Source organism: Schistocerca cancellata, chromosome 8 (assembly GCF_023864275.1).
Source record: "Schistocerca cancellata isolate TAMUIC-IGC-003103 chromosome 8, iqSchCanc2.1, whole genome shotgun sequence".
NCBI lineage: Eukaryota > Metazoa > Arthropoda > Insecta > Orthoptera > Acrididae > Schistocerca > Schistocerca cancellata.
Window position 1 is genome coordinate 319,434,375 of NC_064633.1, and position 23,148 is coordinate 319,457,522.

At 39.8% G+C, this 23,148-nt stretch overlaps 2 protein-coding genes across 2 annotated transcripts in view; one reads left to right on the plus strand and one right to left on the minus strand.

The window, feature by feature from the left end:
- Positions 1 to 18,726, minus strand: part of LOC126095011 (m7GpppN-mRNA hydrolase) — a 57,125-nt gene extending 38,399 nt beyond the window's left edge. Inside the window, exons 1-4 of the mRNA XM_049909669.1 lie at positions 18,359 to 18,726; positions 12,982 to 13,360; positions 12,640 to 12,896; positions 3,723 to 3,897 (exon numbers count right to left, since the gene is read on the minus strand). Coding sequence (XP_049765626.1) covers positions 3,723 to 3,897; positions 12,640 to 12,896; positions 12,982 to 13,360; positions 18,359 to 18,411 — 864 coding nt within the window. The 5' untranslated portion in view covers positions 18,412 to 18,726. The remainder of the gene's footprint in view (positions 1 to 3,722; positions 3,898 to 12,639; positions 12,897 to 12,981; positions 13,361 to 18,358) is intronic.
- A 52-nt stretch (positions 18,727 to 18,778) lies between these two features.
- Positions 18,779 to 23,148, plus strand: part of LOC126094545 (sorting nexin-27) — a 309,715-nt gene continuing 305,345 nt past the window's right edge. Inside the window, exon 1 of the mRNA XM_049908976.1 lies at positions 18,779 to 19,106. Coding sequence (XP_049764933.1) covers positions 18,853 to 19,106 — 254 coding nt within the window. The 5' untranslated portion in view covers positions 18,779 to 18,852. The remainder of the gene's footprint in view (positions 19,107 to 23,148) is intronic.

Below are 23,148 nucleotides of genomic sequence, written 5' to 3' on the forward strand. Positions count from 1 at the left end.
GTAAGCATGCTGACAGAATTTTGTGTGTAACTTGAAGCAGGGAGTCTCCACTATAGTTATTTAAATCTATTTTGTAGAGTGGGAGAATGAGTGCACATTCCCAACCTTCAGAAAGCTTTTCTGTCTGCCACACTTCTCTTATGATTTGCGAGAGTCCTCTGATGGAATCTGGTCCAAGATTTTGCAGTACTTCTGTGGTGATACCAGCTTTTCCCAAAGCTCTGTTATTTTTGAGTTTGAGGATGTACCTGTGAACCTTCTCCTATGAAAGTGGCGAGGATTAGTGAGTGTGTAAATTGAGATTTCCTTAGAAACCCTGCAAAAAAAGGGGGGGGGGGGTGTAGGACAGTTAAAGAGTGCAGAAAAATATTAAGCCAGTTTCCTGACAGGTAAAGATGAGTGTTCCATCTCATTCTCTGAAACAAAAATACTGAAATGCCACGAGGTAATAAGTGTGGTAATTGAATAAAATTTTAGAAGTCTTTCCATGGTAACACCACAGGCAAGCAAAGCATGTCAGTATGCAACAGCCCAGCAGAATGCCAAAAAGGCATTGATCACACAGAGTGGAGTAACTAGGTGTAACTCTGAGGCAAGAATACCTATTCAGTGTACTGAATTAAATATTTGTTCAATATGATAAGGAGCAAACTTAGTACAAATTGATAATCTTGCGTCTCTGATTTTAACGCCTAATTCTCAATAAGCTTCAGCTTTTGTTTTTCTATGTTCAGTAACTGACTCTGCCAAATATGACTGCCACCACTCATGAAAGATGAAGCTGAGACAACTTTCAGTTTATGTCACAGCTGTCTTACAGTGGCAAAGCTTATGGGCCAGCTTGGTATAAATATTAGTCCTTTTCCAGAGGAAGTATGCTAGTCTGTAGCCATCTAGTGTGGAAGAGGGACCTATGTTGGTATACCCTCTGTCATCCAGACTGTTTTCACCCCTGATGGAATATAAAGTTCTGTCTGGAGGAGATGGCCACTGCAAACCAAGGTGCTGCAATTGGAGTCACGACTGTGGGGATCTGTGAGTGACATCAGTCAACAGGTCTTCTGGTGGCCAACCAGCAGGCTGGGTCAGGAAACAGCCAACAATCATAATCACAGGGGTAGGGGTGGGGTTGGGGTGGTGGGAGGAAGGGAGGGAGATGGTGTGGTCCTTATTCCTACTGGATACCCAGTGTACCTGAGATGACTTTGTCCCCTCCATGCAGAGCCAGAGGGTGCTTCTGAGGTGCCATCTATGATATCAACCAGAGTGCCCTGGTTATCTACTTTCTCAAGCTGTTACTATCTGAGGTAATGTGGACAACACTGGCTGAACTGCAGCCAGCGACCTGTGACATTGCTGGACACTGAATCTGTGCCTCCACTGCTGCAACGTGCACCACTTCTGGCCCCAATTGCTCCTGGAAGCCATGGATGAACACAACAGTGTATTTTTGGAACAATAAATATTTGCTTGCTAATGATGTTTTATTAGGGCCTCTGAGTGCCAAACAAATCCTCTCTCACCAATCCATTGCTTGCCCATGGCCAATGGACGATGGTCCAGCTAGATCCTGACATCTATGATAGATCTTAATATCGATGACCCAATGCCATCACCTTACGTAGCATCTGGTCCCTCATGCACTACAATACTCGAGGTGTGTATTCAGATTATTCCTGCAGATGTCCCCAACAGAAATCTTACGTGTTGTTTTTCCGTTTGAGTCCACCTACTCTTTCAGGTATTTCCTCTTGGTTTTGCTTATATTTTTCATCACTTGTTTCCTGATTTCATAGAAGTGTTGTTTATTTTTGGTGTTTCATTGTGTTCTTCCAGCACTTCTTCAAATTTTGATTCCCATCAGGGGTACCTATAGCTCTCTCTCAGTGGTATTAAATTTTGGTCATTCATGTTCCATGGTTTTCTCTAGTTTATTTTCTTCAATAAAAATATCAGTTTGATTCTTGTCAAACAGTGGTCTGAGCCAATGTTTGTGTCTCCACAGACTAAAACGTCAGGGATTTCTTCTTGTATGGGCTAGAAAATGGCTATGTGATTGATTCGATATTCACCAATGTCTTGCTTCTCTACATCTTTTTGTTTTCACGGAACATTTTTCAGAGATGTTGACATGATTTTTAAGTTATTTTGCCAAGTCTTGTGCCATTTCTGTTCACAAATCTGAAGACTGGATATTGGCTTTTGGTTTTCTGTTCCTCTCTTTCTTTGTTGATTTGCACATTTAAATCACCCAACATAATCTTTGGTCTCCTTTAGGAATTTAAGCTGTAACTTTCTGGAGTTTGAGCCACAATTTTCATCATTTTTTGGGTATTATCTGTCATCTATATTAGTGGATGCACAGACATTATCAATGCCTACTTTTTGTTGGAGCATGGTCATAACGTGGTTGATGGTGGCAAAGACTTCTCTGAGCTTATATACATTTGTGTATTACACATGCCATGGCCAGAAAGCTATCAGTGACCCCTTTTTTTGTTTACTCCTGAAGATCTGGTAATTACCATAGTTTGTATGTCTTCTTCAATGAATGTTTTTTGAGTATGAGAACTTGTCATCAATCTAACTCTGACACTAGAGTGTGTAATTTCACAGACTGAATTAGTGTGCTGACATCGAAAGTGCAAATTTTTCTCCTTGCCTCCATGTCATGGTAGAGGTCACACATAATTAACTGCCTCACGCTAGGTTGTACAATAATATTGTATAATATTGTGGATAGCCTGCGGATCATCTCTCAACAAACCAGGCGATATATCAAAACCTTTTATCATCCATAACAAATTTTTCTTAGTCTTTTTAGTTTTAACTTCTGAGGAGAGCAAAGCCAGGCCAGGTATTTCCTGCTATGAAGAATTTTACATTAGTGACATGAGAGATAAAGCTCTGATTAATTCCCACCTAAATCCAATTGCCTTATGCAGAACAGGAATCTGAAACCCCCAAAAATTAGGATCATGAGACCTGTCGGTGTCTAAAAGCTTTTGGCAAGACACATTTATAGAATTCTGGACAAACTGTTTGTTTACAAAAGAGACTGCTTACAAATAATACTTTTACAACCTTGACTAGAATACCCACTTCTACTGCATAGGATTGGTAGCTTGTGTGACAACAATGGCAGCCACAGCATATACAGAGGAAGGTAACATAAATGTTTGTCTTGTGCGAGAGTGTAACAATAATGCTCAAAAACCTTAATTGGAATACATTAAGAAAAAGGACTAATAACACAGAAAAAATGACTTTGAAAATTTAGAGCACCAGTTTTCATGGCAAAATCTGTAAATAATCTTCAGGCCCCTTTTCATCACTTCCATAAAGATGGTGAAGTTAAAATCAGATTAATTATAAATAACACAGAGTCATAAATAATAGTTGTTTCCACATTCCATCTGTGGGTGGAAGACGAAGAATACCTGCAGTCAAATATTTTAAAATAATTTATCAAGTCTAAATGTAAAAGGTGGTTAAGTGGTGCTACTTAACTTGAAAAGCATGATACACAGAAACAGCAACTACTACCTGAGATGAGGCAGTGATTATCACTATGGACTGGTGTTGAGGAATAGCAGAGTTTGAATGCTCCATCAAGTATGCAGGAACCATTCTAGTTTAACCGGTTGATAAGGAAGCACTTTTCATTTCTTCATAAAGGTTAGTCCTACAAGTGCAATCTTCATTTGTAAATGTCAGCATACCTGCAAAGCTTGAGAAAACTGTTGCTGCTTTCTATTCTTAGATGACTGAGAATCATCCACATCAATTATTATCTTGTTACGATCAAATTTTGGTGGTGGCTGCTGCTGCTGCAGCTGCAGTTGTTGCTGTGATGGTGGCTGTTGTTGCTTCTCAGCGATCCAGCGTCGTATCCGTCTACAGATACGTGCAGCAGAGGATAATCATAACTTGTATATAAGACTTTACTACACAGAACAGTTACTTTTATAAAATTGAAAGAAAATAATTCAAACACATCAAAGGAAATGAGAAAAAGGGTAAACTAAGATTAGGGTTTAACATCCCACTGTCACTGAAGCACGGACATCTGCAAGGGGGGAGAAAGGAAGCATTTGTCGCCCCCCCCCCCTCCGCCTCCCCTTCCAATTTGGAGTAAAGAGTTTTATTACTTACAGGTTATCATACACATCTAAAAGTCAATGGAAGCACTCAGTTTCCTGAGATATAATAAGTTTTTTGTTTCCCCTATAAAATTTAGTTCTTGTGGCATAACACATATCAAAACTGACCAACTCATTTATATAAAGAATTGCAATTTTAAAGTCTGACCCCTCCCCCCCCACTACCCGAAAACATTTTTGTAAATGCCCATGCATTCAAGACATAGCACATTTTGGAATGGGTGAGGACTGGGAAGTAAATGGTCATGTTATTCCAGGCATTAACTTTACATAATCTAAGTAAGACAAAAAACGTCAGAATGGCGGATTTCAACATCACTAATTCCAAACAAAAGTCACAGACAGCCCTCACCACTCAAAAAATTTCAGTTTGAAGTAGTTCAGTATCTTAACCATTGCAACAACTTGCACTCAATAAATAGATAAAATGACTGTATAGTAAGATGATACAAGAAGTAAAGCAGCACAAAAAGCCACCAGTTGTTTTAAAGAGCCCACCGTTAAATCAATTATAGCCTCTGCTCCATTTTGTGACACAGAACTAACAGATGATTGAGACATTCATCATTTCCTTCCATCCAATATCATTGTCATTAGTTTTCTTTAACTGCAGGAAAGGCAAAGAGTAAATAGTTTATATTACGGAAAGAAAGAAAAAGGCAACAAGAAAAACTGCATTTCAGAACAAACAAATTCACTGTCAATTAAAAATACTCATCCACATGCTGATGTACAAAAAGTGGAAAAGTACCCCCGTTCACAAAATATCAGCGCTCTCTCTCTCTCTCTCTCTCTCTCTCTCTCTCTCTCTCCCTCCCCCCCCCCCCCCCTCTCTCTCTCTCTCTCTCTCTCTCTCACACACACACACACACACACACACACACACACACACACACACAAACTATTAAAACCAACTGTAGTTGCAACAACTACTTAGACAGAATTTACATTGCCCACAATGCGAAGTAGATACCCCAAACCAACGTGATGCCATGGGGTGTTCACACTGCCCATGATGCAGTGCCATCTGAACAGTCGGGAGTAGTAACTGTTGACCAGTCTTGATAAGATGTTATTTTCCTTAACCCAGAAAATTCACTTTTAGTAGAAAACAGTGGTCTCAAAATGCAAGGCAGTCATGAATGGCTGTGTAAAATCGACAGGCAGATGACTGTAGGAGAATTCCACTGCTGAACAGTGACTGGAGAAAAGATAAAGATAAACTCTGGAATAACTTCAGAATGAGTAAAGAGACATTTCTTATATAGTATTGTCCGTTTTAAGTTTACTACAGAAGTAAAATGCAAATTTCAGAATGGCTGCGGAAGTATGAAATAATAGTTTCAGCTTGAAGATTTTCGGATCCATAACAAGAAAAGAAAGAATGTGCAATGGAGGCGGTTGAAGACTGTTGCAAATTTTCTGACAGAATTTGTTTCATTTTAATTATAGCCCTTAACTGAGCTTCAGCAACAATTTCTGCATGATAAGGAGCAAACAGTACAAATTGATAATCTTGCATCTCTGATTTTAACGCCTAATTCTCAATAAGCTTCAGCTTTTGTTTTTCTATGTTCAATAACTCTGAATTTGCACTTTTCTGTCTGATGGCTGTCTGGGTATGGGGCAGCAAGGGAGGAGGCATTGAAATGCTAGTCTCTGAACTTTCTGAGAATCTTGAAGAGCTGTCTCCTAATGAACACAGGTTGTCCTCATCATCTGAAACACACTGTATATCTGGAGTAACAGTCCTTCACTGCTGCACTCTGATGGTATCTGTGAGGAATATTACTTTTCATATGCTGTGGAGTCATATCTATCAAAGCTAGCAGTGCTTTGTACAACAAATCGTATTTCTACTTAGTTTTCACCACTCGCCTGGGAATACAGTCACGAATAGATGCATAAATAATTAAGTAGGCTTTATACTGAAGACAATACATTAATTGTAAATCCTGCAATGATCCTTCACCTCATTAAATTCTGTTCATTTCACTCTTTCCAGATATCTGTCAGTCGGTATGTCCTTCCCCGCTCTGTCACAGTCGTTTTGAATGGGTCTAACTACAGTCAGTCAGTATGTGCATGAAACATGTGCTACAATTTATAAAATTTTGGGCTCTGTACATCTGCCTCCTCCTACTATACCGTTGTTGTTGTTGTTGCTGCTGCTGTTGTCTTCAGTCCAGAGACTGGTTTGATGCAGTTCTCCATGCTACTCTATCTTGTACAAGCTTCTTCATCTCTAAGTATCTATTGCAACTTATATCCTTCTGAATCTGCTTAGTGTATTCATCTCTTGGTCTCCCTCTGCAATTTTTACCCTCCACGCTCTCCTCCAACGCTAAATTGGTTATCCTTTGATGCCTCAGAACATGTCCTATCAATCGATCCCTTTTTCTAGTCAAGTTGTGCCAAAAATTTCTCTTCTCCCCAATTCTATTCAGTACCTCCTCATTAGTTATGTGATCTACCCATCTAATCTTCAGCATTCTTCTGTAGCACCACATTTTGAAAGCTTCTATTCTGTTCTTGTCTAAACTATTTATCCTCCATTGTTCACTTCCATATAGGCTACACTCCATACAAAAACTTTCAGTAAAGACTTCCTGACCCTTAAATCTACACTCGATGTTAACAAATTTCTCTTCTTCAGAAACACTTTCCTTGCGTTGCCAGTCTACATTTCATATCCTCTCTCCTCAAATAGCAAAACTCGTCTACTATTTTAAGTGTCTCATTTCCTAATCTAATTCCCACAGCATCACCTGATTTAATTCGACTATATTCCATTATCCTCGTTTTGCTTTTGTTGATGTTCATTTTATGTCCTCCTTTCAAGACACTGTCCATTCCATTCAACTGCTCTTCCAGGTCCTTTGCTGTCTCTGACAGAATTACAATGTCATCGGCAAATATCAAAAGTTTTTATTTCTTCTCCATGGATTTTAATTCCTACTCCAAATTTTTCTTTTGTTTCCATTACTGCTTGCTCAATATACAGATTAAATAACATTGGCAATAGGCTACAACTCTGTCTCACTCCCTTCCCAACCACTGCTACTCATATAACTGCCATCTGGTTTCTGTACAAATTGTAAATAGCCTTTCGCTTCCTGTATTTCACCCCTACCACCTTCAGAATTTGAAATAAAGTATTCCACTCAACACTGTCAAAAGCTTTCTCTAGGTCTACAAATACTAGAAATGTATGTTTGCCTTTCCTTAATCTATCTTCTAAAATAAGTCGTACAGTCAGTATGGCCTCACGTGTTCCAACATTTCTATGGAATCCAAACTGATCTTCCCCGAGGTCAGCTTCTACCTGGTTTTCCATCCATCTGTAAGGAATTTGTGTTAGTATTTTGCAGCCGTGACTTAAAAAGCTGATAGTTTGGTAATTATCACACCTGTCAATATTTGTTTTCTTTGGAATTGGAATTATTATATTCTTCTTGAAGTCTGAATTTATTTCGCCCGTCTCATACATCTTGCTCACCAGATGGAAGAGTTTTGTCATGGCTAGATATCCCAATGCTATCAGTAGCTCTAAAGGAATGCTGTCTTCTCCCAGGTCCTAGTTTTGACTTAGATCTTTCAGTGCTCTGTCGAACTCTTCACGCAATATCGTATCTCCCATTTCACCTTCATCTACGTCCTCTTTCATTTCCATAATATTGCCCTCCAATACATCGCCCTTGTATAAACCCTCTATATATTCCTTCCACCTCTCTGCTTTCCCTTCTTTGCTTAGAACAGGTTTTCCACCTCAGCTCTTGATATTCATACAGGTGGTTCTCTTTTCTCCAAAGGTCTCTCTAATTTTCCTGTAGGCAGTATCTACCTTAAGCCTAGTGTTATATGCCTCTACATCCTTACATTTGTCCTCTAGCTATCCACCCTTAGTCATTTTGCACTGTCTGTTGATCTTATTTTTGAGACGTTTGTACTCCTTTTTGCCTGTTTCATTTACTGCATTTTTATATTTTCTCCTTTCATCAGTTAAATTCAATATCTCTTCTGTTACCCACAGCTTTCTACTAGCCCTTGTCTTTTATCTACTTGATCCTCTGCTGCCTTTACAATTTCATCTCTGAAAGTTACCCATTCTGCTTCTATTGTATTTCTTTCCCTCATATTTGCCAACTTTTCCTAATGCTCTCTCTGAAACTCTCTACAACCTCTGGTTCTTTCTGTTTATCCAGGTCCCATCTCTTTAAATTCCCACCTCTTTTCAGTTTCTTCAGTTTTTATCTACAGCTTATAACCAACAGACTGCGATCAGATTCCACATCTGCCCCTGGAAACGTCTTACAACTTAAAACCTGGTTCCTAAATCTCTGTCTTACCATTATGTAATGTAACTGAAACCTTCCAGTGCCTCCATGCCTCTTACACGTATACAAGCTTCATTTGTGATTCTTAAACGAAGTATTAACATTGATTAAGTTATGCTCTGTGCGAAATTCATCTACCTGGCGGCTTCCTCTTTCATTCCTTACACAATTTCCATATTCACCTACTATGTTTCCTTCTCTTCCTTTTCCTACTATCGAATTCCAATCCACCATTACTATTAAATTTACGTCTCCCTTCAGTATCTGACTAATTTCTTTTATCTCATCATACATTTCTTCGATCTCTTTGTCATCTGTGGAGCTAGTTGGCATATAAACTTTTACTACTGTGGTAGGCGTGGGCTTCATGTCTATCTAGGCTACAATAATGTGTTCACTATGCTGGTTGCAGTAGCTTTACCTGCGTCCATATTTTTTTTATTCATTATTAAACCTACTCCTGCATTACTTCTATTTGATTTTGTATTATAATCCTTTCTTCACCTGACCAGAAGTCTTGTTTCTCCTGCCAGCAAACTTCACTAATTCCCACTATATCTAACATTAACCTATCCACTTCCCTTTATAAATTTTCTACCCTACCTGCCCAATTAAGGGATCTGACTTTCCACACTCCAATCCGTAGAAGGCCAGTTTTTTTTCTCCTTTCAATGACGTCCTCCTGTGTAGTCCCCGCCCGGAGATCCAAATGGGGGATTATTTTACCTCCGGAATATTTTACCCAAGAGGATGCCATCATCATTTAACCATGCAGTAAAGCTGCATGCCCTCGGAAAAAATTACGGCTATAATTACCCCTTGTTTTCAACCGTTCACAGTACCATCGCACCAATGATGTTTTGGTTAATGTTACAAGGCCATATCAGTCAATCATCCAGACTGTTGGCCCTGCAACTACTGAAAAGGCTGCTGCACCTCTTCAGGAACCACACGTTTGTCTGGCCACTCAACAGATACTCCTCTGTTGTGGTCGCACCTGCGAGTCAGGTAACTGTATTGCTGAGGCACGCAAGCCTCCCCACCAATGGCAAGGTCCATGGTTCATGATTTTTTTTTTGTTTTTTGTTTTGGGGGGGGGGGGGCTATTATACTATACCACCTACTACACCAACAGGTGCACAACACATGTACGCCAATTTGAATCTTCCATAATTGTGTGGGGGCTATTGATGGTAAGCATGTTAGCGTCCAGTGCTCTCCTCATTATGGGACAATATAATACAACCATGCATTAATTTTTCCTTATTTTACTAGCTGTAAACTGCAGATTAATGGTTACCAACAATGATTATGGCAAGCAATTAGATGGTGGGAGATTTAGGGCATGTCATTTATACACTCCTGGAAATTGAAATAAGAACACCGTGAATTCATTGTCCCAGGAAGGGGAAACTTTATTGACACATTCCTGGGGTCAGATACATCACATGATCACACTGACAGAACCACAGGCACATAAACACAGGCAACAGAGCATGCACAATGTCGGCACTAGTACAGTGTATATCCACCTTTCGCAGCAATGCAGGCTGCTATTCTCCCATGGAGACGATCGTAGAGATGCTGGATGTAGTCCTGTGGAACGGCTTGCCATGCCATTTCCACCTGGTGCCTCAGTTGGACCAGCGTTCGTGCTGGACGTGCAGACCGCGTGAGACGACACTTCATCCAGTCCCAAACATGCTCAATGGGGGACAGATCCGGAGATCTTGCTGGCCAGGGTAGTTGACTTACACCTTCTAGAGCACGTTGGGTGGCACGGGATACATGCGGACGTGCATTGTCCTGTTGGAACAGCAAGTTCCCTTGCCGGTCTAGGAATGGTAGAACGATGGGTTCGATGACGGTTTGGATGTACCGTGCACTATTCAGTGTCCCCTCAACGATCACCAGTGGTGTACGGCCAGTGTAGGAGATCGCTCCCCACACCATGATGCCGGGTGTTGGCCCTGTGTGCCTCGGTCGTATGCAGTCCTGATTGTGGCGCTCACCTGCACGGCGCCAAACACGCATACGACCATCATTGGCACCAAGGCAGAAGCGACTCTCATCGCTGAAGACGACACGTCTCCATTTGTCCCTCCATTCACGCCTGTCGCGACACCACTGGAGGCGGGCTGCACGATGTTGGGGCGTGAGCGGAAGACGGCCTAACGGTGTGCGGGACCGTAGCCCAGCTTCATGGAGACGGTTGCGAATGGTCCTCGCCGATACCCCAGGAGCAACAGTGTCCCTAATTTGCTGGGAAGTGGCGGTGCGGTCCCCTACGGCACTGCGTAGGATCCTACGGTCTTGGCGTGCATCCGTGCGTCGCTGCGGTCCGGTCCCAGGTCGACGGGCACGTGCACCTTCCGCCGACCACTGGCGACAACATCGATGTACTGTGGAGACCTCACGCCCCACGTGTTGAGCAATTCGGCGGTACGTCCACCCGGCCTCCCGCATGCCCACTATACGCCCTCGCTCAAAGTCCGTCAACTGCACATACGGTTCTCGTCCACGCTGTCGCGGCATGCTACCAGTGTTAAAGACTGCGATGGAGCTCCGTATGCCACGGCAAACTGGCTGACACTGACAGCGGCGGTGCACAAATGCTGCGCAGCTAGCGCCATTCGACGGCCAACACCGCGGTTCCTGGTGTGTCCGCTGTGCCGTGCGTGTGATCATTGCTTGTACAGCCCTCTCGCAGTGTCCGGAGCAAGTATGGTGGTCTGACACACCGGTGTCAATGTGTTCTTTTTTCCATTTCCAGGAGTGTACAATAATATTTTGAACTTGGCCCCACCGAAAGATCTATCAGTACTTCACTGAAAGTCCTATTAATGTTAATTTAAGACGAAAGCTCACCATGCTTGGAAACTTTGATGCCGGCATTTCCTGAATTTTACTGAGTGAGGAAGAAAAACTATTTAACAAGAGGTTATCAAGAGCCAGTACAGAGCTGGAAAGCATGTTCAGAATTATGGCCAGCAAGTGATCTTTTCTCTGAAAGATAAACAAGAACTTCTGAAGACCATGCGACATTATCATTCAATGATTCTGCTTCCTGCACAACAAAGTAATCGATAAACATGGAACTAATGTCTCCCTTCAATTCTGTGTAGACCAGGATATAAATAAAAACAATGCTTCTGGCAGAATGTTCCAGAAAGACAGAGCAAACAGTACTGCTTCAAAAAGAACGAGAAGTGTCATAGAGGTATTCAAAAACTATGTCAACGGTAATACATAAGTGTACACAATTCAAATGTGATAAAATATCAAACTTTTCGTGTTACTTATTTGTGATGTTTTTATAGTCATTTTTTACTTTTTTGTACTTACTGTCCGTTCCACAATATTTAGCTACTTCATTCCAAGCTTGATGTTGTGTTTGTATTTATAATCCCAGAACATGGAGCATTAACAAACATTATTAATGACCATTCCCAGATCCATTGAAAGAAACCACTCCAAATAATCGCACGTAACACAAACTTGCTTGCGATTACTTCAGCATCATTACATGGCACTACTCAGGTCAGCCTGCAGACTAAACGAACAGTGTGATGCTCCACTGTTAAACCTAGTGCCCCTCCCCCTTACTGTAACATGATTTCAGCATATCATTGCTCGGCTTGGTATTGCATTGGGTGCAGTATAAATTCAGCCTTAAGCTCTTAGGATGGAGAAATGAGGATTTCTCCAGTATTGCATATGACTAACTTTTGAGGACATGAAAAGGTGCACATATCTTTGAACAAGCAGAATTTAATCTCTTTGCTACCAACACAATTACTGTGTTGAAGTTTTAACTCCTTGAAAATTATTATTGATAAGCCAAGTGAAATTCTGTCTCCTCCCAGTCTACTGCCTGTCATGTGCAGTATTGTGAAATGACTAGCAATTCACAAGTATAAAGGGAGACATGCAACTAAATGCCATGGCTCTGCATGTTTTGGCCACAATGCCACTTGTACTAATAAAATTACTTTGTCCTTTGTTCTCTGAGGTTCAACTTCCTTTGGTTATCGAATTGTCAATAACTATCCTGAAGCTACAACTTTAGTTCTTACATCAGATAATTACAGGGTACGTTTTATATATATAGTTATTTATAAATTTCCCAAAACACTTACTTGATAAAAGGAGCAACCATAAAAAACATATTGGCCGCCGTCCTGCCTTTTGGAGTCATAGTTTTCTTGGAAGGAATGTCAGCTACTGGGAACCACTCAACAGATTTTATTTCCTTTCGAGTTCTTGGTTTGAACACAGTGTCCTTTTTCACTCCTCCCACTATGTACAAGCGAACATACTGTTCATTAATTGTTGATTCAATATATTCATTTTCATTAACCATTGTGCTAATATCAAATCCTGTCTCTTCAAAAACCTGAAAATATATAAAAGAGAATGGTTTCAAAATCAGTGAGTTGCTAGCAAACTTCTAGCCTGTGCTGGTATACACTCTGACTTACCTCACGAACTGCACAACGCATAGGTTCTTCATCTTTGTTCATCTTGCCTTTAGGAAATCCCCAAGACGATTTTGTTGAATAACCTTGTACTAGAAGCATTTGTGAGAGATCCTCATTAAGCAATATTGCACCAAATGTGGGTACTTCATTTTTGTACTTCTTCCATTGGTCAAGAACACTGTCTAAGTTGGCAGCGTGGGGTTTTAAAGAAGGTACATGATTAAAGATGTGTGCTGCAAAATCTTTCATACTGCATGGTTCCATTTTCTTTTCTTCCGTACAGTAAAAGTCTAGATAAAACCAGTATGCAAGTTCAATCTGGAAGCACACTCTTACAAGCTCCTCCCTCTCCTCTTTCGGCAGATTGATGATGAACCGGCTGTAAGCAAATAATAACTAAATTATGATACTGTCGATTATAATGCATCATATGATACCTTAATCATGGCAGCTGGATGTAAGAAAATAATTAAAGACCCTGCCTTAATCATCAGCATACTCTCTGCACGAAATATATTTTTGCCTAGATGCAGACCTAGGTATAACTCTGTAAGGCAGATCACTGGTGACAATGGATGTATACTTTAATGTTAAAATGAAAAGGGTAAGCCCTGTCTAGCAAGTGATGGAATGGGAAACTACATGTAACCACCCTTGAGTTGATGAGCAAGGAAATACGGAAGCGTCCGATCCCGCCCGTCTCCTTTGACCCATGACGTCACAAATATGGCGGAAACAACCATAAACCACAATTCCAATATGGCGCATATAAAGTTGGTACATACACATTATGAGAATGAAAATACATCGAAAAACAAACACACACACTTTCCACAAAAAGCCTAATGACACTAATGGGCAAGCGCGAGAAATGGGGTGTTTTTGGGTGGGGGCAAACTAAATATAAACAAATTTAGACACCCAACCCCCATACAAACCACACAAAACGACGAAAAAAACCATCATCACAAATACCACTAAACACAATATCATCTGGAATCGGACACTTCCCTTGGCCTATATAGCTCAAAAACATATCTCGATACCAATATCAACATACACAGCCACACATTGGGATCGAACACTTCCCTTGACCTGCGCACTGTTAATTTTATCCATCATATCCATTCGTGAACATAAATAACAACAGATTAATTTTACTAAAATTACCACACGATGTACAGTGAACAACACTAAATTAACCTTCACACAAAATCGTTAACTCACTGAAATGAATTACACTACAAACACAGCCGACACTCGAACAATTCTGGATAATGAGCAAAAGCAAACTGAGCCCATTACACCACACAAACGAAAACCCTGAACATACCACCAGAGAGCACAACAACCCACAACACGATGACGTCTACAAACACGCCACACTCACAAACCAAACTCCGCGCCATCATGACGTCACACACGACAACACCCTTACATCACGGGTCAAAGCAGACGCGTGGGATCGGACGCTTCTGTCGACCCATGAGCAAAACAAAAGCTGAATTGAAAGAATGGTATTTACTGCAGTATCTATGAAGTAAGAAAGAAAGGTTTTATCTAACATGTACCGTTCATCCTATAGTCAGCAGGAATATTTGACAATAGAGTTAAAAACTGAAGGTAATTATTGTAAGAAAATCTCTTTTTCTTTTGTGTGTGTGTGTTTGAAACACTGATATGTTCACATAATTATTTGCAATTCAATTAAAAGAGATTACCGTGTGATACTGAACCTATAAAGGTGTCACATGCATGATAACTGAACATTAAGAGAACCAAACCCAATAGTATATGATAATAAGATTAATGGTACTGCTCTGAAGCTTGACATGATGTTTAAGTATGCTGGGAAAATGCTAAATAGTGATATGAAATGACAGCAATTTATACTTGATATATGGATTATGGGACAGTGTGAAGCAACCTGTAAACTACAAACAAGATGCTAGTGTGATCTCTTCTCCAGTAGGTCCTACTATTTCTGTTTTAGGAACCCCTATCACGTATGCATAACACCAAACATAGACTGAATTCAGAGATCAACTACGACTGCAACAGTTCAGCACGGAGCTTAACACAGAAGTTCAGTGGACCTAAACAGGAATTTCTGAAGGAAAGGTGACACTGTCATCACAATGTCTCATTTGATAAATTTAAGGTATTGGTATTTGAGGACACATTTAGAAGAGGGAGCATATGAATGTAGCATTTGTGACTGAGCACCTCTAGCAGCATGAGCGAAAACTTTATGAATGAGAGACTGAAAGGTCAGCTGTATTCCTGTGCATGTCTTGAGTATGGCAGCTGATACTACAAGCCTTATTTATGACGGCTTCTGGAATGGAAAATGGGAGTTGTCATATTTCATGTCTTCCACTATGTTGTTGTTGACTTCAGTCCTGAGACTGGTTTGATGCAGCTCTCCATGCTACTCTATCCTGTGCAAGCTTCTTCATATCCTAGTACCTACTGCAACCTACATCCTTCTGAATCTGTTTAGTGTATTCATCTCTTGGTCTCCCTCTACAATTTTTACCCTCTACGCTGCTCTCCAATACTAAATTGGTGATCCCTTGATGCCTCAAAACATGTCCTACCAACCTATCCCTTCTTCTAGTCAAGTTGTGCCAAAAATTTCTCTTCTCCCCAATTCTATTCAGTACCTCCTCATTAGTTATGTGATCTACCCATATAATCTTCAGCATTCTTCTGTAGCACCACATTTCGAAAGCTTCTATTCTCTTCTTGTCCAAACTATTTATCGCCCATGTCTCACTTCCATACATGGCTACACTCCATACAAATACTTTCAGAAACAACTTCCTGTCACTTAAATCTATACTCTATGTTAACAAATTTCTTTTCTTCAGAAACACTTTCCTTGCCATTGCCAGTCTACATTTTATATCCTCTCTACTTCGACCATCATCAGTTATTTTGCTACCCAAATAGCAAAATTCCTTTACTACTATAAGAGTCTCATTTCTTAATCTAATTCCCTCAGCATCACCCAACTTAATTCGACTACATTCCATTATCCTCGTTTTGCTTTTGTTGATGTTCATTTTATATCCTCCTTTCAAGACATTATTCATTCCATTTAATTGCTCTTCTAAGTCCTTTGCTGTCTCTGACAGAATTACAATGTCATTGGCGAACCTCAAAGTTTCTATTCTTCTCCATGGATTTTAATACCTACTCCTAATTTTCTTTTGTTTCCTTGACTGCTTGCTCAATATACAGATTGAATAACATCGGGGAGAGGCTACAACCCTTCCATCATCAAGGCAGGCATAGATCTTAAAAAACAGTAGCCTAACGATGTTTTTGAATTTGAAATATTGGGAGAGGAAGTGTCTGGCAAACGTTTAAGAGAAACTAATGTTAATCAGCAACATTAGGTGATTAAAATCAAAGTCAGTTGTGGAAATATGTGTACCATAATTGTGTAATATGAGAATGTTAGCCTATACATGTAATGTTAATAAGTGGCATGCACAAAATCCCATTTTTCAGATAGGGTGTGACAGGAACTTGTAGAGACAGAACACTAAGATGTGTTTATGTACAGCTGTGGGTCTTTCATACTTCATTTCACTGCAGTCTATTACACATAAGCACAATTTTCAAAATGTTTTGTAAATGAATTTGGTATAGTGGTGTGTACTGTATATTTCTGAGGCCAAAATATCCACTCCTTAGCTTTTCCATACAAGTGATACAGAAAAAAACTAGCAGGAATTGTTGTCCATGACAGTTATAAAAAACTCTCCAAGAGCAGCAAAACTCATTTGTAATTTCATTTTCATTATAGAGAGAAGCAGCATATTGTCTTTGTTCAATGTGGAGTTTGGGTAAACAGAAGATGACAGATTAAAGTAAAATATGAAACAATTTTACACCAGCTGCATCAGTGTAGTTTTTTCATTATTTTTGATAGACATGTAACCTTGAAATGTGTTAGGATTTATTAATGCAACTTGAACATCACAACAAGTCTTTAGACAACACTCTGTCAGGCATAATTTATCCACTCATTGCAATTCGTAATTTGTTTTAACTTCCAGCTCATCAGTTACCTTTTAAACTGCAAAAGGAGTATGTGCATGCTATCAGAAGACTTAAATTACTGTACTCTGTGTGGATACTTGCCTAGGATGCTTTGGATTAACAAAAAATTACATTCTTGTAGTTCCCTGCAGATTCTTGTTTCCTGACTTTTCTTCTTTTGTATCTCACATTAATATCATCTGTTGCAACCTCCAGCCACAATAATTTTGTTGCCATGTTTCACAAGGAGACTTGCTGTATCTTAAGTTATAACCAATGACAGAACAATGACAATTACCCTTCCAAGACTCTGCAGTTCTAAATTCAGCCTTCTTTACACTGCAACAGTGATTTATGCAAAACCATTTACTTATTCAAGACTGTTGCAAGGCTATTCACTGCAGTTCACAACCTTCCTATAATCCTGCTATCAGGAGTATATCATGTACATGTAATAAATTATGAAGTGAATGGTTCTGTTAGCAAATGAAACTGGACAAAAATACACTAATATTGGTATGGAGTATTACACAGTCGCTCACTGAATGCAGAGGTAAATGTAAAATACTAAGCTTTCATTGTTCCACTGAAACAAATTGGTTGAAGGTTCACTACACGGAAATTTAGAACTTCCTGAATAATATTCAGTATGATTACTAATTTTACTTTCGACAGAAGCAGGAAATATAAATTCGGAAATACCAAAATACTTTGTGTATAGCACAATATATTCTGAAGTGCTTCGAAATCGAGATATAGAGGTTCGATAAAAGTAAATATAACATTTGTGCTACAACATAACAGAATGGCAATATTGAAGACTCGTAGCATCTATGACACATAAAACATAAAAAAAAATTATTTTTTATAATGCTTATGTGTGTTCATGATCAATAAATAGTACTGAAAACTAATTACTACAGTAACACAGCCACAGATCTGACATGCGAATAGCATAGGATCGAACGGTGGGAGGGGGGGGGGGGGGGGGGGAGTTTACAATCATGTAGATGTAGATGTGTATTTATTACACGTGTCTTCCTAAGCGTTACGATTGTAGGAAGTTTTCATCTGCGAACACTTTTTTTTCCAATAGACATCAGAATGCTTTGGATTACACATTAATTGGTGGACCCCCCAACAAGAAGTTAATTTACGGTCTGGTAGTATCACTTGAAAATAAATGAAAAAAGAAAAACAGCTATCAAGTCGGTCCAATACACACTATTACACCTTAGGCTGTAAATAGATACCTATAGCATGCGTCTCAAGGAATGCGTAATGTTGGCTCCAATAATGGCACATGCTAATATTAACTACGTACCTGCACAGGTCATCCAACACACCTATTGGCATTGAGTGTTCAGTTTTTCCCATTTCTTTTCTAGCCTCCAGATTGAAAGTCAAATGGTACACATAAATTACATTGAAACTGCGTCGACTGAAACTATGTTCACGGAAATTTAGGGTATTTACAGCGACGGGTAAGCAAAACCTCAATTTTTAGTGCTAAGGAACCAGCTCATCTTTGTTGTGCACTCTTGCAAAAGTGTTGTTTTCCCCGTTTCGTTATTATAGTTCGCCAAGCAAATGGACGCAATAATACACACCATTAAATGCAGTTACATTTTAGACATAACTTTAACGTTTCAAACAACATAACATCTTCCAATAAACTTTGGACAAAACACAAACAAACCACGAAGCGTTACTTCTTATCCTTTGAAGATCTTTGACTCCTTTATTTACTAGCTGCCACAGTACTGCAGCGTTCGGAATGTTGCCTAGAAGGCTGTGAAAGTGCCGGAGCCTGTAAATATGGCTGACAGTGAATCTGATTCAAGTCCTCAGAATGATCAAGTTAGAAATCTACCCACTGGACCCCGTGTTGTTACGATCTATAAAACAGAAACAGGATTCGGTTTTAATGTTAGAGGACAGGTCAGTGAAGGCGGCCAGTTACGGAGTATAAATGGCGAACTGTACGCACCTCTTCAGCACGTCAGCGCTGTACTGGATGGAGGGGCAGCGGAAAAGGCTGGTATACGGAAAGGAGACCGGATTTTGGAAGTGTAAGTTGAACTGTCATTTGATCTATCGGTGTGGAGTAGCAGCAACCTTTGTCACTCCATAGAACATATAACTTGTCGGTTTCTTGTTGTCAAAGGCATCTTTGATACTGATTCGGTGTAGTTATATTTTGAAATTTAAATCGGGAAACTAACTTCCTATTTAAGATATTAATGCTGACATTCACCATGACACTGCAATACTGCTTTCCATTTCACACAGAAAACTCAGGGTTGCGATAATTGCTTTGAATTTATTGTGTCACTACTGTTGTCATGTATCTGCAATACATAAACATCATAAAATTGTGATGAAAACTAGCATGCAAGCACACGGGTCTACGAAGCCAATTCTTGACTTACATTTCAATTATGAAAAGAATGTAAAACTTGAACCCAGAATGTTTGCTGAAGAAGTGAAAACTTCACTCACACATCACCATCGCAGTTGTTACTGAAGCGTTCTTATTAAGTCGGTAAGCACTTGAAAGTTCGAAAGAGAAAACATAAATCACTTGTAGTAGCCATACTAGGCCTGACAATATAGTTAAGCGATTGATACTTGTACTGTGTACACTTTTCTTTGCTTAAATCGCTCAAAATAAAGTATGTCACTTCTATGAATAGTGAAATATCAGTAGTCGCTATTGAACAAAGCCAGCATTGCATTAATTACTAACTAGATATTAATTGCTTGACATTCACTCCCTTCTCTGATTCAGTATCTAGTTTGGAGATTCAGCTTTCTAGCCTGTAGTTGTACGAAATGTGAAAAGGAGTAGCCAAAGTACGACACGATGGCTTTTAGTGATACTACTTTTGATTAGATTAGCCGGCGCCCTTTTATAATTCTCTTTCCTCAGTAAAATTAAAGCTAACCCCACCCCCATTACACATTTGCCATTGCATTTGTACAAATTATTTTTCTTCCTTTTTAAAACTTTGTTTCTATCAACGCCGCCAGATGCAAGTAAAAAACAATAAAAGCAAGATAATGTAATGCGTATTTTGCCGCCTGCTGCAAAAATTTATGGTGTAATCGAACATAAGAAAGAGCCTCAGTTGAAATCAGCGTTTACCTTTGACAACTCTGTTCGTGGTCCCTGCGAATCAGATGTCCGTTCGTATTCCTAAACACTATCAGATAAGCGCGAGATTACTGGAAAAAGGGATCTGATCGCCAGCGTAGTGGTTTAACACTCAGCTTCCTCGCTCTCGTTAACTTCGTCCCCCTCCACAAAAAATATGTAAATTAATCAAATATTCCGCATCTTAAGATAATATCGGAAATTGATAAGGCCGAAGAGGGATGGAAAATTCATATTATATGCTTAATCACATGAGTTTTCTCTTGCAGACTCTCAACAAATACCAGCCTCTCTGAAGAGACTTATTTATTTATTCATCGTCGGAGTATTCAACACAACACTAATTGTAAGAGGAAGGGAGGTACATTACACAAGTAATTATATGCATACGATATAAAACAAATAAAAACTTGGACTGTAACCGTTCCAAGGGCTGTGATCGTTGAAAATAGTTTAATAGTTACATTAGTTGTCGCCTCGCCACAAGTAATTATTTTCTTTCCTTCTAAATCAATGACATTTAACGGAAAAAGTCGTTAGCTTAAATGTTATTTTGAATTTTGCAATGCAGTTTGCTGGATCTATTGGCAGGTATTAGAGCTGTGTACTAGCTAGTCATTCATGACTTAACTGTGGAACGTAAGATCTAAATCAAGGTGCAGTTTATTTATTTCTTTCTTTCACATTCGAATAAATTCTTAGGCGCAAAAGTTACCATGCGTTAACATCAGAAAAATCTACGACCTGTCGGAGATAGAACTCCAGCCGTTGGTTTTGGCGGCTGACACGAAGGTGACACAACCGCAAAATCACGTACAAGCGGAAAAATGCACCCATGGAAACCACAAGAAGGCGAATATGCCCCTGTTTAAAAGACTAAGACTGAAAAGTGGGGTACCAGCTGCTTCATTCTACCTTCCTCAGCAATTTAAAAATTTTCCCAAAAAATTTGGCATGCCAAAATATTCGCTCTCGTTTTATTATGCAACTCACCCATCACTCCCATATGCCAACTGTAGCTCGCGCGCACCTACAATCCAGTCGCTGAAGTCGCTCATTGTCATACCCATACACTCCCAGTTACCCAGTCTCATACGCCTATCGTCCAACTCATTGTCATTACCTCTATGTATTTCTCTTTCACTGTGCCTGTCTCTAGGCCACAGCCTTCATCGTTCTGTTGTACCACCATCACTACCACTGTCACTGTCTCCCTCTTGCTTTCTGTTACTGCTACCATCTCGTTCAATCCTTCCAGCTGCTGCTTCTCTCTCTCTCTCTCTCTCTCTCTCTCTTCCTCTTCCTCTCTCTTCCTCATTGTCACTGTCTCTCACCCACTTCCAAGTTCTCCTTTCACGTATTACTGTCCCACCAGAACTGTCTCCTTCACTCTTTTACTAGCACGGTTCTGTTACTGTCAACGATGTTTCACTGTCACTGTGGTCCTTTCTTTCTCTCACACTGCCAGTGTGTCCTTCGCTCTTTCTATAACACAAGGTCTGTCTACTATATTCTGTTATTTATTACTTTTCCTCCCCATTCCCACTGCTACTGTCTCCTTTTTTCTCAGCGTAAAAGAGCGCGAATGTGTTCACATGCCAAAAAGTGTGGGAAATTTTTGAATGTGCTGAGGAAGATAGAATGAGGCAGCTTGATATCCCACTTTCCAGTCAGTCTTTTAGTTAAAAAAAAAGAGCATATTCGCCTTTTCTTGCTCCGCTGGTGCTCTGCTTTTACTTGCCACAGCAGGACATGTTACTCATATGAAACAGATTAATAAAATTTTGATATCTGTTACTGTAGGTTATCCGTCTTGAGCTGACTGCAATTTAATTAAAAAGAATTACATCAGACGCGTTTCGCTTTTATTTACAAACCATCTTCCGTGGTTTGCTGTGTTTACTGTGGCAGTGCAGAATAATGCAGAATGCCAGAAACTGGCAAGGGCAGATGTGAAATGAAGCCTGTCGACAGCAACCACTGCTAGCAAGAAGGGAAGGAGCAGATTATGCAAAGAAACACCAACAACCACGGAAGATGCTTTGTAAAAGGTAGACACTTTTCAGCATATTTCTCCGTTCTGCGTCACATTATAAACTACGTTTTTTAACTCGGACCGGATTTTACGTGCACAGCTATGGTAACTTTTGAACCTCTGTCTTTCGCGGCAACGGATAAATATATCACGAAAATTTGCAAGGTAGAGATTGGGGTCTTAGGAATGTATTGTAAAAATTACAGCCTTTTGCTATGCATATTGACCATCGTGGAATCCGATGCTCGGTTGTGGTACCCAAAAAAAGTTTTTTGAAAATAACTGATGAAGGTTTTGTTTTTTTTACGGAAGAATGGCACTTATAGCACAATGCCTATAGAATATCCTGTCAAAATGTGAGCAGTTTGTTGCTGTTAGCTATTTAGATTACCACTGTTGACGGCAAAAAAATGGTAAAAAGTGCTTTTTTTCGGTTTTCTTAGGAATCCTCCATGAACTAAATAGTAGTTCCATAAGTCGCATCTAACGCAAAAAGAGCCAACCGATGGGCTCCATTTGCCTAATTTGGAGGAAATGTGCATCATTCAAAAATTGACCCTGTATTCTAGGACAGTTACAATAGGACGATCCCAAGAGCTACCCAAAACACTTCACCCTACCTTTCAATCGCCAATAGAAAGCGAGGTATTATCGCCGGGAAAAAAAATCCCGTATTTACGCTCCGCTTTTTGGAACATGCTGTCAGAGTGCCGAGATATGCACGATTTTGAAATAGGTTTTTATAACACGTGGTTGAAACTGGAGCAAATTCCATCATGAGAAGCACTGTAAGCACAGACGAAGTTACGACACGTAGCTACGTATTTCGTGGGAATTTCTGAACTGCGTAGCAGTCCCAAGTTTGGTTTTCCAAAGTTTATTTGTTTTTTACTTGACAACTACAGAGTGCCGTTGGCTGTTG